Genomic DNA, 17,988 nt, shown 5'->3' on the forward strand with positions numbered 1-17,988 from the left:
CACCACGGACGCAGGTCAGACAGGCTGATAGGGGACTTACGAAGGTCGCCCGGTGAGAGGTCTCTAGAACAGAGACTTCCAGCGGGCACGCGTAAATTACCCGGAGCTTTTAGCGGTGTTCCCCACCCAAAAATGCTTCCTGCCTTCTCTCAGAGGACTTCATGTCCCCGTGAGGATAGACAACACGATATCGTGTATGAACCGCCAGGGGAGTTTGCGTTGTCTCCAGTCACACACACTGGCACACAAACTTATCCCTTGGAGCGGCAGACGTCTCCTCTCTCTGAGAACGACACAAGTACCGGGTGTTATGCACCTAGGGACAGAATTACTGTCAAAGGGTGCACCACTCTATGCAGACTGGACTCCTCATCCAAGGATCGAGAGTCTGCTGTGGGTGCGTTACGGCGGAGCCGCGTTAAATCTGTTCGCAAGGGGAGAAAATGCTCAATGACAGCTGTTCTCTTTAATGCACGATTTAAACGCACCGTTAGGCGGGGACGCACTCGTACACGATTGACCTCCGGGTCCTCTGTACACGTTCCCACCCCTGGCTCTATTACCCCCAACTCTGGCCAGAGTGAAGGAGCAACGCCACACACTTACTCTGATGTTTCCACCCTAGCCCGCAATATACGGGCTGGCGGGGATATATCAGCTGTTGTGCGGGCAGCCGTGGCAGCCCCCACCACGCAGGGACAGATTGTCTCAGGCGGGGAGGGCGATCCTTCACCCACGCCCAGAGCGCGGGGCACTATGGGCCTGACCCATGAGTGGTACAATCTGAATACAGTGGGACTCCCTCAGAAGGTGATAAACACTATTCAGAGTGCGAGAGCTTCCTCCACCAGGTCTCTTTACGACTGTAAGTAGAGGGTGTTTGAGGAGTGGTGCCTTCAAGAAGGGCACATCTCTTTTCAATGTCCTGTCGGGGTGATTTTATCATTCCTACAGGACTTGATCGATAAACACAGAGCTTTTTCCACGATCAAGGTGTACCTGGCTGCTATTGCTGCATGCCATGTGGGCTTTGAGGGTAAGACGGCTAGCCAACATCCTTTGGTTTGCCGTTTTATGAAGGGAGCTCGCAGGCTCCTCCCTGTCTCCAGGTCGCTGGTGCCCTGATGGGACCTGGCAGTGGTTTTAAATGGGCTCAAAATGACCCCATTTGAACCCCTGGAGGGAGCGGACATGAAACATCTGTCACTCAAGACAGTGCTGTTACTGGCCCTGGCATCCGCTAAACGGGTCAGTGATATCCATGCACTGTCTGTACATCCCTCATGCACTCAGTTCGCCCCAGGACAAACGAGAGTGTTGTTGAAACCCAACCCTGCCTTTCCACCAAGGGTGGTTGGTTCGTGTACCCCGATTGACATTGAGGCATTTCCTCCGCAGCTGGTTTCCTCCGGGGAGCAGCAGCAGGATCTGTTGTGTCCAGTCCGGGCTTTGCACACATATATGGACAGATCAAAAGAGCTTTGTCTTAATGACCAACTCTTCGTGTCCTGGGCTAAACCTCACAAGGGTAAGCCTGTTACTAAGCAACGACTATCCCACTGGATCGTGGAGGCGATTGCTTTGGCCTATATGAGTCAGAATCTGCAAGCACCTTTGGGTCTGCGGGCTCACTCGACTCGGGGCCTGGCTACATCCTGGGCTTTGTTCAAGGGTGTTTCCATCCAGGATATCTGTGCGGCGGCAAGCTGGTCTTCGCCACTCACTTTTGTCCGCTTTTACAGGCTGGACGTCTCCGCTCCAAGCGTGGCCCGAGCAGTGCTGGGCACCTTGTTGAGTCGGGACTCCACATGTTAAATTCTGGTTGATCGGTGATCTTCGAGATAAGCTCGTCTGGCAATACGGGAGCTACAATATCCCATAGTGAGACATCGAACGGAGTGTTATGAATGAGAACTATAGGTTACTTACGTAACCCCAGCACTCAGAGTAACATGAAGTGAGATGTCTCACCAGACGGCCCTCCTTGCTATGGTGAAGCGAGAAGAGGTGCTTATTTTGAATGACGCATGCGTCGTGGCGCAGGCTACTTATAGGGGGTGATTTCCCCTGACGTTGACGTCAAGAATCACCGGCCAATCAGGATTGGCGTAATGAAATTGATGCTTCTGTTTGCTCCGCGATGAGGCGCATCCCATAGTGAGACATCTCACTTCATGTTACTCTGAGTCCTGGGGTTACGTAAGTAACCTATAGTTTCAATCAAGTAAAAAATGAATACAAATTACTGAGACCTCCATTAATAAAACATTTGACATGAGACTTTAATGTCCCAAAAATCTATCAGTAACAATTATGTTTGAATAACCTTACTGTGGATGTATAAATGTTTTATGTTTATAAATAATTGAATTGCCCAAATAAGAATTGTCCTTCCATAACAAATTAAATTGTGAAATGATGTAGCTGTCTTTATTTGAAATGTTTCAATAAATAACTTGAATAAATAATTAAATTACACGCATAAATCCACAGATGTGTGTCATCTGCCCTATCTGCCCTGTGGGCAAAGCATAAACACTTCCCATCTGACAACAAGTGAGTGCTTTGTCTGTCTCCCAAACTGGCCTTTTTTAACATGTTCCTCCTGCCAATCCATTTGAACCCTATGAAGCCCTGTAATTGCAGATTGCAGCGTTTAAAGACGACAAGCAGAGAGGCAGCAGCTTTGTCTTCTTGACAAACACTTCCATGGCGATATTCTGCCTGTGTATGTGTTTGTGTAAAAAATAGATAACCAGGAAGACCTTTTCTAATTAAAAAGTGTCATACAGGATTGAGGGAGCCAAACAAAAAAAGATCCATGCTCATTTTAGCCAAGGCGGCAGAGAGCCTCTGTTTCTTTGACCTTTGTGCTTCAGCAGAGTTAACAGAGTTGTCACCTGGTGAGAAGTGCTCGGAGAGAGGTGGTGGATATTGATCTGACATCCTACAATCTGCAACAGCAAGTCTCACTTCACTGCTCGGGGCCGTCAAGTGCCAAAAACCAAACATGGCACCATCAGTACAACTGCCTCCTCAAAACACCCGTCACCTCAGACGGTCTTTGTCTCTGCTGCTATCGGATATCAATACAACTTTTTTAACTGACTCTTCGATTTGTTTTTCTCCTTGGTTCTTTCTCAGTACAATGGAAAACATTTTAACCGTATATTGATCCACAAACGTGGCGGTACTGCATTCAAAGGTTGAATTATGCTTTAGAATAAGTTGTACTACATGTTGAGAAACCTCGTTAGATATCTTAAGTGTTAAAACCTGATCAGAAGGGCCACATTTGAATTTGGGGTGAACAACTTATTGTTATTAGTACAGGTGCTGACGGAAATGCTTAAACATGGGGATTACGTCAAACATTTGTGGACAGTCTTTCCCGGAAGACATTCGGGTCACACTTGGCTATCACATGAAAAGTGAGAAAATATGTGTGAAGAATGTAAAAAGAGAATTTCTCACCTCTAGGAATCTAATCTGTAGAGGTGCTGTTGATATGAATGTCTAATTATTGACATACACATCTATTATTATTATTATTATTATTATTATTATTATTACAGTATGTGACGAGAGAAGTGTGTATCAACCAAAAAAACTCAACATCACAGAGAATATATGTAATGCACTGCAGTAGCTTCACATGCACACAAGAGAGCAGGTTACTCAGAAAACCAAGGTATTCAAACCATCATAAAGCTGTAACCAGAGACCTCTCTCTGAGCCGCCAGCCGCCACTCGGACAACTGAGCATGCGTGGAAGTTGTGTGTGAAGTCTGAGAGCGTGTAGCTCCCGTACCAAACTTTTTGAGAAATCAGGTTATGATCAGATGAGCAAGTTGATCACTCAAAGTTTATAGCGAAATACGATGTGGGGAATGTAATGCCACCGAAGAAACCAAACAAAAAGGCTAAAGTGCCATTGAATGAGAGCAGCGGTCTTTCGGGAGTGATTGACACACAAGCAGCAGAGGAGAACGCCATGGAGAGCGGGGCCTCGCAGGTGAACCACTCGGAGCTGGCGGTACTAATACGCTCCATAATAAGAGAGGAGATAGGGGCTGCTTTCGAGAAATTCCAGCCGCAGCTTGATGCTTTAAAGGGAGAACTTGACTCATGTTGTCAGAAGCTCGGTGATATGGAGGAGGGGATAACCGACATGGATTGTAGGGTTGCTATACTCGAAACCGCAAATGGCAATCTAATGAAGGAAAGCAAAGAGTTCAAAGACAAAATAGAGAGGATGGAGATTCAAAGCAGAAAGTTTAATCTACGTGTGATTGGACTGAAAACGGACATTGAGAAGAGCGATCCCATTGCCTTTGTGACAAACTTTTTAAAGGAGGTGTTCGGAAGTGAGCTCTCATGTGAACCGGCAGTCGAGATTGCATACAGGATTGGGCAGGGGACTGATTTGAGACCCAGACCTATGATTGTCACTATGCAGAGATATCAAGCTAAGGAAGCTATCTTGAAGCTGGCAAGAAGCAAGGGAGAGATTATTTTCCGTGACATGCGAGTGAAGATATTTCCTGATATTACTCCGGATGTTGCCAGGAAGAGAGCCCTATTCAATGACGTCAGGATGAAGCTTCGCAAGGCTGAGGTGAGGCATGGGCTATTGTTCCCCGCAACGCTCATCGTAACCTTCAATGGACAAACCAAACTTTATCGGGACTGTAGTGAAGCTGAGCATTTCTATAAAACAGTGATAAGCCCGGTTTCAGTTCAAACCAGAAATGAAGGTGGGAAATGACTGATTGACATCACCAGATAGATGGTATGATTATACATATAGGAGAAGAAATTAATTGTATTATGAAAATGGAAATTGTTGCAGTTTTGGTGATCTCCACAATTGTTTTATTTTCTTGTGGGCCAATATTCACTGGTCTGAGTTATCTACTCATTTATTTGAAGTTATTTACTTCATCATCTGCGAGTATGAATTTATGTTTATTAGATTTTGAATAGAGACAAATTTCAACTTGTCTCTATTGTTGTTTATTCTTCCTAAAATGTAATTGTGATGTATTGATTATATCTAGTGTTGCGAGACATTACCATGAATATATTTCATACTATTATTTAAAATGTTCGAGAGCTACCGTGAAGCTCGTCTAATTGAGCGAGTGAGTATGCACATTTATAGCAATCTATGTGCAGATAAATGTTGGGTTATGTATGTGATGGTGTGTGTGGTTGAAATTGTGTTACATGTATGTTTTAGTTCAGCTCTCATTTTGATAGGAAGTGAAAAAGAGATAACATTTAAATTGCCATCTTAATGTTGAATAAGTTACCAAGTAAAGGGTTTAAATTGGCTCACATAAATATATGTAGTTTAAGAAATAAAGTGTCTGAGATAGAGGAAATATTATCATGTGGTATTCATTTGTTAGCAATATCTGAAACTCACTTAGATGACACATTTAATGACGCTGCTGTGGATATTGATGGATATAGAATATTTAGAAAGGACAGGAATGCAGATGGAGGTGGGGTGGCAGTATACATTCAAAAGCAAATACCAGCTAAAGTGAGATATGATTTGATGTCTGCTGATATTGAAGTACTTTGGTTGCAAATTAATTTACCTCACTTGAAACCTTTGTTGGTAGGATGTTGTTACAGACCTCCAAATGCAAACTTAATTTATTTAGACAAATTATGTGAAATGTTAGACAAAGTTTGTGATCTTGACAGAGAGATTTATTTTATCGGAGATTTAAATATTGACTGGAATATGTTGCACTGTGCCCTTAAAAACAAGCTGCAGACAATAATTAATACATGTAACTTGGTACAAATGGTGACTAAACCTACTAGGATATGCATCAAGAAAGATGGGTCAAAAAGTGCAACTTGTATTGATCATATATTTACTAATTTTAGCCATGTATGTTCTCAGGCAATATCAATTCCAGTAGGGTGTTCTGATCATAATTTAATAATTATCGTGAGAAAGACAAAGGTGCCAAAAGCTGGACCAAAAGTCATTGTGAGGAGATCAATGAAATATTTTAGTGAAGAGTCATTTATCCAGGATGTTCAAATGATATGTTGGAAACATGTTTTTGAGAAAGTCGATCCAGATGATGCTCTTGATGTCTTCAATTTGTTATGGTGATTGATAAACATGCTCCACTTAGAAAACAGACTGTAAGGAACTTTAGAGCACCCTGGTTAGATGAGGAATTAAGGGATCTAATGAAACAAAGAGATGATGCAAAAAAATGTAGCTCTCATCAAGTTATGAGTCAGACGGGCACATTTATAGAAGGTTAAGGAATTATGTTACAGCATTAAATAAAAAGAAAAAACAGTTGTATTATGGAAATAAAATTAAAGAGATAAAGGATGACAAGAAAAAACTGTGGAGCTTAGTGAATGGCATGATGGGCCGTAAGCCGAAATCCACCTCAACATATCTTGAGGTGGATGGGACATTTTTGACGAAACCAGTACAAATTGCTAATCATCTGAATGATTATTTTCTTGATAAAGTAAAACATTTGAGGATAAATATGAATCAAACTATAAATAGTAACTCCACATTTCTAATACAGGATTTAATTATGAAAAATAAGAAGTGTACATTTAAAATAGAAAAAGTGACAATTACAGATGTTGAATGTCTACTAGGTAAATGTAATGATAAACCACCAGGAGTGGATAATTTAGTTGGTACATTTCTTAGATATGTTGCTAATTTTGTTGCAGAGCCCATCTGTCATATTATAAATTTGAGTATTGATAAATGTATTTGCCCACAGGCATGGAAAATAGCAAAAATTATTCCACTTGCAAAAAATCCAGCTGGACCATTTTCTGGTACAAATAGCCGTCCAATAAGTTTATTACCAGCATTAGCAAAGATAATGGAGAGAATAATTTTCAATCAAATACAAAAATACTTTGAAGGTAACAAACTTAATACTGTGTATCAACATGCTTATAGACCTGGCCATTCCACATGCACCGCTTTAACACAAATGACAGATGACTGGAAGGGCGAACTAGATAATAGGAAGTTAGTGGGTGCAGTACTACTCGATTTTAGTTCTGCTTTTGATGTCATTGACCATTCTTTGTTGTTACACAAGCTGGAACAATATGGTTTTCATTTGGAAACGCTGAAGTGGTTAGAAAGTTACCTGACAAATCGAAGTCAAACTGTTTTTTTTAATGGAAGTCTCTCAAAGATGAAAAAAGTCACCTGTGGAGTACCTCAGGGTAGTTGTTTGGGACCACTTTTATTTTCTATTTTTACAAATGACCTACCATTAGTGTTAGAAAAAGCTAAAATTGTAATGTATGCAGATGACTCAACAATATATTATGCAGCATCAACTACAAGAGAGTTGACAAATGTTATGAATAAAGATCTACTACTGATATCAGAGTGGGTCATAAATAATAAGTTGGTACTTAATGCCGGAAAAACAAAATCGTTATTAATAGGATCAAATCATCAGTTAAAAGGTGAACCAAAATTGCAACTACATTTAAACCATATTGAAATTGAACAGGTCAAGGAGACAAAATTGCTAGGTATAACCCTGGATCATAAATTATCTTGGTCTAAACAAATTGATAATGTTGTATGTAAAATGGGAAGGGGTGTGTCACTTGTAAAAAGAATTGTAAAATATTTGCCTATGGATGTCAGTAGACAAGTTTTGGATGCTTTGGTTCTGTCGCAGCTTGATTATTGTTTGGTTATATGGTCTAGTGCTGCTGAAAAAGATTTAAACAAACTACAAGTAGCACAAAATAAGGCAGCACGATGTGCACTGCAGTGCTCCTACAGAACCAGAGTCACTGAAATGCTGGAGACACTGAAATGGTTAACTGTCAGACAGAGGTCAACTTATATTTTATTGAATTTTGTCAGAAATATTACAGTGACTCACTCACCAGATATATTATCACAAAGATTTATAGCGCAATATGCACAACATAACTATCAAACACGCCATACAATAGAAGGAAGGTTTGTATTACCTAAATCTAAATCAAATATGGGACAGAAAACAGTCATGTACAGAGCCATGATCAGCTGGAACTCTTTACCGGTTCACATCATTCAGGAAAATTCTCAAGTACATTTCAAATGGTTGCTAAAAAATTATTTAAGTATTACAAAGTAAATTTGAACTGTGCCTGTGGCTATGTATGCATATATTATTATGTACACTTATTTGTATTTACTTTTGTTTGGCCTTAGGATGGCGATAATTGAATGACCATGTTAGTTTCACTTCATTTCACTGTAAATAGCATGAAATTATGAGCTGTTTTGTTTTGTTTTAATTTTGTTGTATGTTTATGTATGTTTTGAGTGTGAGGACCCCAGGAAGAATAGCCAATGCTCATGCTAGTGCTAATGGGGATCCTAATAAAGACATAAAGACATAAAGAGCAGGTTACTCAGAAAACCAAGTTATTCAAACCATCATAAAGCTGTAACCAGAGACCTCTCTCTTACCACGACCCAATTCTGAAATTATGTTTTTCTTTTTGTGTCAGAGGGCACAACACATTCATGATCAGGCCTTGACAGAGTTACATACTGTAGGTGCCTAGTAACACAGTATGTTATGAGTCTACACATAAAATACTAAAGCTAACAACCTTTTTTGTAGTTGTGGTTTTTAAATGGTTTTTTTATTTGATGGAGCACGGGCCACTTTTTAAAGATGTACCTGTTGTCTGTGTTGTTTTGTGTGTCACAATGGATCCCTTGTCTAACTAAGGCCCAATCCCAAACCACGCCCTACTTCCTACACCCTATCCTACACCCTACCCCTCCGTTTGCGCGTTCACGCGGAGGGTCTGCCACATTAAGTGCTGTTCCAAAGCAACGAGTGTGGAGCGGTGTGGAGGGGGAGTGGGCTATCAAGCCATCAAACAGCGAGTCTGCATCAGTGTTGATTTGCTGACCGGTCTCCACCTGACCGGTCTCAACGCTGTGTCCGTCCGTCAGGAAACAAGCGGTTTACAAGTAGTTCCAGCAAACATCCACTGATAAACTGCGATGTTAACAACCTCATGATAACCTCATATTTTTTAACTTAGGATCATACCTGTGTTTAGTCTAGAAAAAGGTAAATGTATGCATTTTATTATAAAGTTTTGTGTATGTACAGACTTTTGCAAAAACGAACTAATAAAAATCAGGTTTAAAACTAAAAGAGCTTTACAAAAAAGTTACAGTGCAATTAAAGATGTTTGGAGTTTTATTTTAGATATTAATTTTTATTTTTTGTCAGAGATGCTGATTTGAAACCGTTGTTACATACAGTTTCGCCATTTCCTGTTTCTGCCGGAGAGAGAGTTTGTCCCAAAGCTTGCCGCTGTATTTACTCCCTCCATCTGACAGGAGGGAGCCTCGTTGAGCTGCGAGTGTCACTCCACGGAGTTCACTCCGTCACGGAGGGGGAGTGTGTAGGGGTAGGGTGTAGGGCATGGTTTGGGATTGGGTCATAATCTACCTACTGGTACAAATAAATAACCTGAACCTGAAACTCCTGCAACAGAGAAAAAAATGTATTTAGTTTAAATAGTCTAAATACACAAATTTCAACACAAAGCGAGTAATACTATCACTCCTGGATCATTTTTTCTCAGTATTGCAGCTCTTTTGTTTTTTCGAGCAGCACTGATCTCATATTTTCTGACAACCATTGACATTTTTCAGGTGTGACATTTTCAACTGACAACAGCACGATATTACTTTTTACAGCAGCACCTTTCTGGTTTGCCTCAACATGTTGCTTTTGGGAGTTCTTCGGAGCTGAAGGACACGTTGTTCTCCAGTCATTCAGCAGCAGAGAGGAAGCAGCTGGGTTTCTTATCACCTGGCGGATCCCCTGCCATGTCACACACAGGAAGTGAGAATAAGAAGGAGGCTCTGGTGTGTGATCAGAAGGGACAGCAGGTGCTCCACCTCTCAAAAACCAATGAGCTAGTGGGACTCCACACTTCTCTATTAATCAAGAGTGTTTCAACACTTATGACTAACACTTTCTCCCAAAGTGTGTGTCGTGTTTCCAGCACAGTGCGGCAGGACACAGTTGGAATCAAACCTCAAAACCGCATTGCATCAGCGCTCAAGTCGCCAAACAGTGACTCATCAAAGATCAGCTCAGTATAGAAGTGTCCGGTAGTAATAACATCAAAACAACAGCAAAATCATAACCAACATTTTGGAGGAATTCTTATCAATTACTTACTGGTGTTGAATTGAATAAGAGAAGAAAGCTCTGGTTTTCTCTCTCGACTCCACAAGGAACGCAGAATAACAAAAAAGAAGAAAATGGGTGCCATGTTAACCAACAGCTAAACTATACCCAAACATCTACACACACACACTCGCAAACTAAATAATCAAAGTCTTATTAATCCAACAGTATGCTCACATCTTTCTTTGACATTCATTTGGACTAAAATCTTACCGTTTAAAGTACTTCAGCTTAAACAGTTTCCTGCTCACAATTTATGTGGAAGAGATTTACTCCACAAATTGTTTGAGGGTTTGTAGAGGAGGTGTTTTGCTCTTTTGTTCATTCTGGAGGCAAGTGAGAAAAAAAGTTCTCTTCAGAAATTCAAGGTTAAGTAATTGATGTACACATCATCTATTTGGATGTGAATTATTCTTTTAAAAATAATAACATTGGAAACTGAGAAGGTGAAAATGGTCAAATATCATACCTGCTTAGCATCAGCATGTTAACATTGTCAATGTGAGCATATTAGCATACTGATATTAGCACTGCTGGGCCTATGTTTGGCCCTACAGTGCTGCCATGAGGGCTACAGTTTCATGGTCCTGTTCATTTACTGCATGTACAGCTGCACTAATCATTTGATTCAATCTGGTTATTACTGATATTTTCTGCTCATGATAGAAAATCCTGTAGCTGCTGGAATAGCAGTGGGATAAATAACTGCTGTTAATGTTCAACATTTCCTGCAGCTGCTCCACAGAGAAGCATGTTAAAACTGCTGCTTCAAAAAAAGTCTCCAAACAGAGCAATGGACTACTCATATTAGATGTGGACACCTTAAAGTGCAATCAGCATGTACAAAGGCTTTTACTTGAACCCTTACCCATTTTAGATTACAGGGAAAGAATGGTAACAGAAGATAAAAGCACAACCTGGTTACAGAAAGATATGGAGGTGACAAGCTCTTATCGCAGTTTGGACAAACTTCAAACCTTCAACATCTGAACCTCGATCATCAGAAGTGTTCTTTTTTGTAATCACACCGACACGGATGTCACTGCTGTTGTACTGATTACACGTAGAACCCTTTACATCACTGCATCTTTTTAAATCAGGTCTTGTTCTTAATATCCTCTCCATTATGACAGTTTGTTTCATTTTTCATCTTGAATTTATAATCCGATAAATCCTTCTCTCCACCTCTTGCTCTAATTTTTGCAAATCAGTTGATTAGCCTGTTGTGTAATTATTTCATTGCCCTCTACTCCACTTAATCAAAGCTCTTGTGTCACAGGTTCTTGGGCCCTAGACATCTTCAGATAATCATCATCATATTCCTGCAGATAAATTAAGAACATTGTTGACATATTTAAGCATTTATATTTGGGTTTGAAAACAGATTTTTTGAACAAACAAAACACAAAGGGTAAAAGTGGCCGGTATAATATGAAAATTATTCTGTTCTTATATTGGCTCACCCAAGGGTGGTGTGCCATTACCTTTCCTTTATAAACTGTATCTACACACACAAGAGCCAAAGTAAGAATGAGGACCATATAGAAATTCTACTTTTCAATTGTGCCATTTTGAGTCTGCTACAATAAAGTTAGTCCTGCCATGGCACAGTCACTGCAGTGTATCGCCTAGTGCTATAAATCTTATTGGATCTTAACATATCCCAGAAAAAGGAAGAAAAATAGACTTCTTACCCGGTCCAATCTGTGACAATACGACCGTTAGGGAAAAGGCTGTTGATTGTGTAGAAGGCTAGTATCATGAGACAGTCTTGACTCAATATTGATATTAAGAAAGCATTGTGAGACAGTTTGTACAATTGCCCATTGGTGTTTGTTTGTCTCAGAAAACATTCCTGTTTTCAGATTATCCAAAAATGATGACCGTTTTTTGTCGGGTTTTGACCCAATAAATCTTTTTGACCTTTTAACTTGTGTCAAAGATAGATAGCTGACAAACAATATCTTAACCAAATTGTTGAGTGGGCTAATAAGCTTACACACCACTGCTAAGTGTGAGGGACACTGTGTGCATTTGTAGAATTATTTGTCATGACCTTCCTTACTATGTATTCTTTTGTTATATTTCTCTTAATGAATTTGCTTTGGTGCTGTTTAAATCTGTCGCTGTGATGTGTTCCTCTGTGGAGTGCTGAATCTCCTGCCTGCAGAACAAATGCACCTTTGGGTGTAAAAGATGTTTTACTAATAAAACATCTCTTAACCTTTTTTGCTAATGATAATCCGGTTGAAGAGTGTCAGAATGGGTTTTTCAGTACATCAAGACTGGAGTGCTTAAGATTTAGCATCTGCAACTGATTTGTCTGAACAATGGGAAGCATGCCTGCCCTCAACAGAGTTGTTTTTTCCTGCTATAATCACACTCCTTGATGTAATGTTAAATGCTGCAGGTATCCCACAAACCCACCACAGCCATTGCCCTGCACAACGTATACTGTATACACTTATCTATATAGTCTATTCACATGTAGATAACCTATGCACGGCCTTACGTATGCTTACAGATAAAGACTTTGCACACATACAGTGCAGAATGACTCCACTACACTCTGACTGTTGCTCTGACAGCGTGAGGGTTTAATCAGAGTTGAAGAGCATTTCATAGGACCATGTTGATCCTTTATGAGAGCGTTCAAAGCCGCTGCTGTTTTCCTAATGAGGAAAATGAATATTAATTCCCCCGTATGGTGAGAGGAGAGGCTCTTGATGAAGCTTCCTACTGTGCAGGTGACGTGTGACATATCAGTGAGCGTATAAGTACAGACAGCCAGAAAAAGCCTGTTTCTCTGATGAAAAGCTAAAAGATATGAAAAGCTGAGAGATATATGTAAAATGACACCCGGGGACGCAAAGAGTGTGATTGCAGTCGCTCCATAAATAGAGCCAGTCTCCAATCAGCCCTCTAACTCTCCCTGTAGGTGCCTGTATGCTGTGATTAACTCTGCAGGCAGTGTGTTGTCATGAAAGCTTGATGTTTCGCACTCAAAAAGGTCAACTCTTAGAGCAGCAAGGGGAGAAAGCTGTTGGGGCTTATATGTCAGCCTGGAATCTTACCTTTGAAAACTCCTACATAAATGGATAAAAGCCATTTGTTGATTTTATAAAGTTATTTCCATTAAACCATGAAAAAGCACCACTTTAAATATAATTATTATATCATTCCAATCATTATTTTAAAATTGTATAATCATAAATAAGCTATTTTATGGTAAATGTTCATCAAGGTTTAAAACATGCTCCAGGTTGGATTTTCTTTATGTTGTGGTTACAGAGAGAATGGATCTGGACTACACATCAGTGAGTAGTTGTGCATAGAAATGTCAAGCACTTTTGTATCAGATGCGGCTTTTTTGTTTTCCACAAAATGATATAAACACGTACTTGTTGTTGCTGGTGTCCCTTAGATTACATTAGATATACAGGGATATTTAATTTGTAATACAGAGTGCATTTAGCATCACATTTCAAAGTGTGAGAAATTATCCATAGCATGTATCATGCTTAAAAACATCTTAACCAATTTACCACTGAAGTGAGATAGAACAAATTGGAGATTTTAAAATAAACTCTAAGGAATGACCTAATTATCAGTTGACCGGTGTATTACCAATTTGCCAGAAAGTTGAACACATTTCAGTAACTCTTTGTCCTTCTTATATAATTTTACATTTAAAATGGAATTATGCCCTTAAAAATGCATTAACCAAGACAGTCTTTGAAGCATTATTCTTTGTTAAAGAATAATTATTGACTGACTTGTTCATGATCAAACAGCGTGTGTGTGTGTGTGTGTGTGTGTGTGTGTGTGTGTGTGTGTGTGTGTGTGTGTGTGTGTGTGTGTGTGTGTGTGTGTGTGTGTGTGTGTGTGTGTGTGTGTGTGTGTGTGTGTGTGTGTGTGTGTGTGTGTGTGTGTGTGTGTGTGTGTGTGTGTGTGTGTGTCCTAATATGTATTTATTAACGGCGAACAAAGCCCTGAAGAAAAGATAAAACATTTACAGATGTGAAGAAATCCAAGTCCAGTGATCATGAGACGTGACGCACGACTGCAGAGTTAACTTAAGACCTGATAAGAAAGGTTGAAGTGGTGTGTAGGTGTGCGTGTGCGTGTGCATGCGTGAGTAAGAGGGGAAGCCATGAACCCTATTTACCTCGAGCCGAGACATTTATGCTGGGTATTTGTTGCAGCAGCAAGACAGCAGCTGAAACAGAAAAAGTCAACAAATAGAGCAGATTTTAAAATGGTATTCATATTGTTGTTATATAGTTTAGAGTTAGACATTACAACAAGTCGATCATCATGAAGTATACTAATTAGGGCTATCAGTCGATTACAATATTTAATCGCATGATTGTCCATAGTTAATCGCGATTAATCACAAATTAATCGCACATTTTTGATCTGTTCTAAATGTACCTTAGAGGAATATTTTTCAAGTTTGTAATACTCTTATCAACATATGAGTGGACAAATATGCTTTATGCAAATGTTTATTATCATTTGAACAATGAGAAATATTCTCATGAATATTAAACACAACAACCTCTGAACATTACAAATATTCGCCTCAATTCAACCTGGAACCTCTCATAAAATATAGTGTGTGTGTGTGTGTGTGTGTGTGTGTGTGTGTGTGTGTGTGTGTGTGTGTGTGTGTGTGTGTGTGTGTGTGTGTGTGTGTGTGTGTGTGTGTGTGTGTGTGTGTGTGTGTGTGTGTGTGTGTGTGTGTGTGTGTGTGTGTGTGTGTGTGTGTGTGTGTGTGTGTGTGTGTGTGTGTGATGGATCGTTGGAGCTATGTGCAACTCAAGGCATATGCTCGAACGGGAGCTGCCTGGACGCTGCAATCATGTTGCACACGATCCGTGCTGAGTGTGCTGACTTCTCGTACAATGTCCCACTGTCTGGCTTCCTGCATAAAGTCAAGTGCTCGGCGCAGTTGTGTGGATAGAGCGCTCCTCTGTTTTCATTTAAACAGCTCCTTATATCCGTTAGCGCAGCTAGCTAGCACCAGATGCTAACAACAACAATGCACGTAAGGTCTCTCTCTCGCTCGCTCGGGCCACACACACACACACCCTCCCGGTCCTCCCAATAGCCAGTCGGTGCCTGCCGGTGAGCGTGGAAGTGTGGTCTGCCACAAGCGGGCGGCAGGGGCTGTCAGCATCAGTTGTATGGTATTTTAAACTCGATGCGCTCTGAAACTACGGGGCGGCCGAGGGAAAAAAATACATGCGTTAATCGCGTTAAAATAATTAGTGGCGTTAATTATTTTTTGCGTTAACGCGTTATTAACGCGTTATTAACACATTAAATTGACAGCCCTAAAAATAGAAAATGGTTGCTCTATGGGGAAAAGGAACGATTGGTGCCGTTTCATATGAGAAAATGAAACGAAGACCTTCTGTTGTTGCTCAACAGCAAATTGACAATCCATCATGCAGTAAAGAAAGTAATTCTCCTTCCCAAACCAGAAACACTTGAACATTAACCTTCATTAAACACTCATAAATCATACTAAACGCAAGAAAAAATACTAAAGCAAGGAGAGTATAAACTTAGGTTTCTAATACATATAACAACTATATAAATGGCATGTATGAAAACTCTCATCATTAAAGTATTCATATGACTCATGGACACCACCTGGCATTATTCTGAGCCCAGTGATGGAGGGAGGATCTGTGATGGAGCCAGAGTCCTCAGATGTACATGACGAAGCACTTTTATTACTTTGAGAAACTGATTTGTTGTTTTTCAAGACAAGCACACAGAGCGCTCAGAACACAAAACACAGAGGCAGAACAAAATGTAACACAATAAACAGAAATGACTAAAACTCGATAGCAGGGACAAAATGTGTTGTCTAGTGTTCAAAGCCAAATTTAATTAGACATTTGAAGCGCTACATGTGAAGGACAATGAATCACAACATAGGGAATTGACTGTACAGATATAGTGTGTTTTAGATTAGTAACAACAGGTGGTTGACTATTTTATCGTTGACTCAGTATGTAATATTTGACTATTTTATTTTCTTACATATTTTGTATTATTACTTGTCAGCACACTCTGTGTCTTTATGTGTTACTCAACAGCACCTTTCATTAGATGCCCCATGCATCCACAACGCCAACATATTTCACATGCCACAATTCCAGTTTGTAACAGCAGGCATTGTGGGAAAAGAAAGTGAAGGCTTAAAGCCAAATCAAGATTAACAGTCAGACATTACAGAAATAATTCACAGTATTTGTTCTGTTAATTTAAAAACACTTCACATGAAATGTTTTGTTTACATCCCTCATTACATTAATTTGCAGTCCAAATCTGATTAGATTCTTGTCCGTTACAAGAAGCCCGAGGGTGGGAAACGATATGATTTGTGTACGAGGAGTCGGTGTATCCGTTGCAATTCCTGATGTTAGTCATAGTGGTCCATAAGAGTCATGGATTATTAAACTTCCCTTCAGGCTATTCCAGTCCATTCAATCTAGAGTTCAGTTCGATTTTAGAATATAAAACACAACATGGAAATGTTTTATTCATGCTTATCATCCCTTACTGTCAGCCCTATTAGGTTATCAGATATTCATTTAGATCTTTAGTAATGGTGTGTTCTTCATTCATTGTCTTTTACTGTGAAGAAAGATCAATGCCATGCTTTAGTTTAGATATTAACAAAGGTTTGACCTGTGATTACATCCTAACTTCCAAACATCAGTGCTGCAGCCAATTATTATTATTATAATTCATTAATTTCAAGATGACTTTACCCAGTACTTCATTCGTTTTTCGATCAAATCTAATGAAAATAGTGAAAATCCCCTTGTGATTTTGCACAGCGGTGACCCAAACTTGTCAGCTCAGTATGACAAGGAAATCTAAAAATAAATGCATTTAAGAAGCTGAAACTATTTTTTTTTGTTTAAAAACCCCACTATTTAACCGTCACCTAAAACAACATCTCTAGAGGACATGCACCATGTTATGTACCATGTTCATGTACCACCATGTTCTGCTTTATTGGAAAGATATGTGGAATAAATACATCTTTAAAAATAACATAATGGTCTTATTGGAAGCTGTATGGTGTCATGTTATACTGAACAGTGTCTCATCTTTGGTCCACACCCTTTTATATCAAATGTTATTGAACTGTATTGATATGAGTGCTGTGAACAGGTGTTATTCAGGGGTATTAGTAAACAGTTAAAGCTAACTGCATCCATTTATGGCTAAAGTGAAATAGACAACCGGTTTTCATCTTTGCAAAATGTATTTATATGACATTACCCTCGTCCAATTCATGAAATAAACTGATACATGTGTACAGTACATACCCAACACATTGTTTACAGAGATCTGGGGTTAAAAGTGCATATTCTGTGCCTGACTTCTGTTCTCAGACAGTAATATCTTCTGAGACTGTTTATGACATTTGAATGACCCGTTAAATACAATGATGTGGTGTTTACATGAACAATCTTATATATGACAGTAATGGGGGAAAAAAACGACAGAAGTAGTGTGAAAAGGCCACTTATTAATAAGTGACTCTTCTATGTCACATACACAGTGTTAGGATTTGTCTGTGTTAGTATTTTTCGTGTCCTTTTCTATCTTTGGGTTTCCTATTTTATTTTGTAAAGTGTTCACCCCCGTTTCCTGCCTGTTCGCTTTCTGTCGGTTTCCCTCTCTGATTACCCAATTG

At 39.7% G+C, this 17,988-nt stretch overlaps 1 protein-coding gene across 3 annotated transcripts in view; it reads right to left on the minus strand.

Moving 5' to 3' along the window:
• LOC117445202 (3',5'-cyclic-AMP phosphodiesterase 4C-like) overlaps positions 1–17,988 on the minus strand; it is a 168,307-nt gene that overhangs the window by 132,646 nt on the left and 17,673 nt on the right. For all 3 annotated transcript variants that reach the window (XM_034080679.2, XM_034080678.2, XM_034080681.2), the window contains exon 2: positions 14,428–14,478. In XM_034080679.2, the coding sequence (XP_033936570.1) occupies positions 14,428–14,442 (15 nt within the window). In that variant the 5' untranslated portion in view covers positions 14,443–14,478. The remainder of the gene's footprint in view (positions 1–14,427; positions 14,479–17,988) is intronic.

This window comes from Pseudochaenichthys georgianus, chromosome 4 (genome assembly GCF_902827115.2).
Source record: "Pseudochaenichthys georgianus chromosome 4, fPseGeo1.2, whole genome shotgun sequence".
Lineage (NCBI taxonomy): Eukaryota > Metazoa > Chordata > Actinopteri > Perciformes > Channichthyidae > Pseudochaenichthys > Pseudochaenichthys georgianus.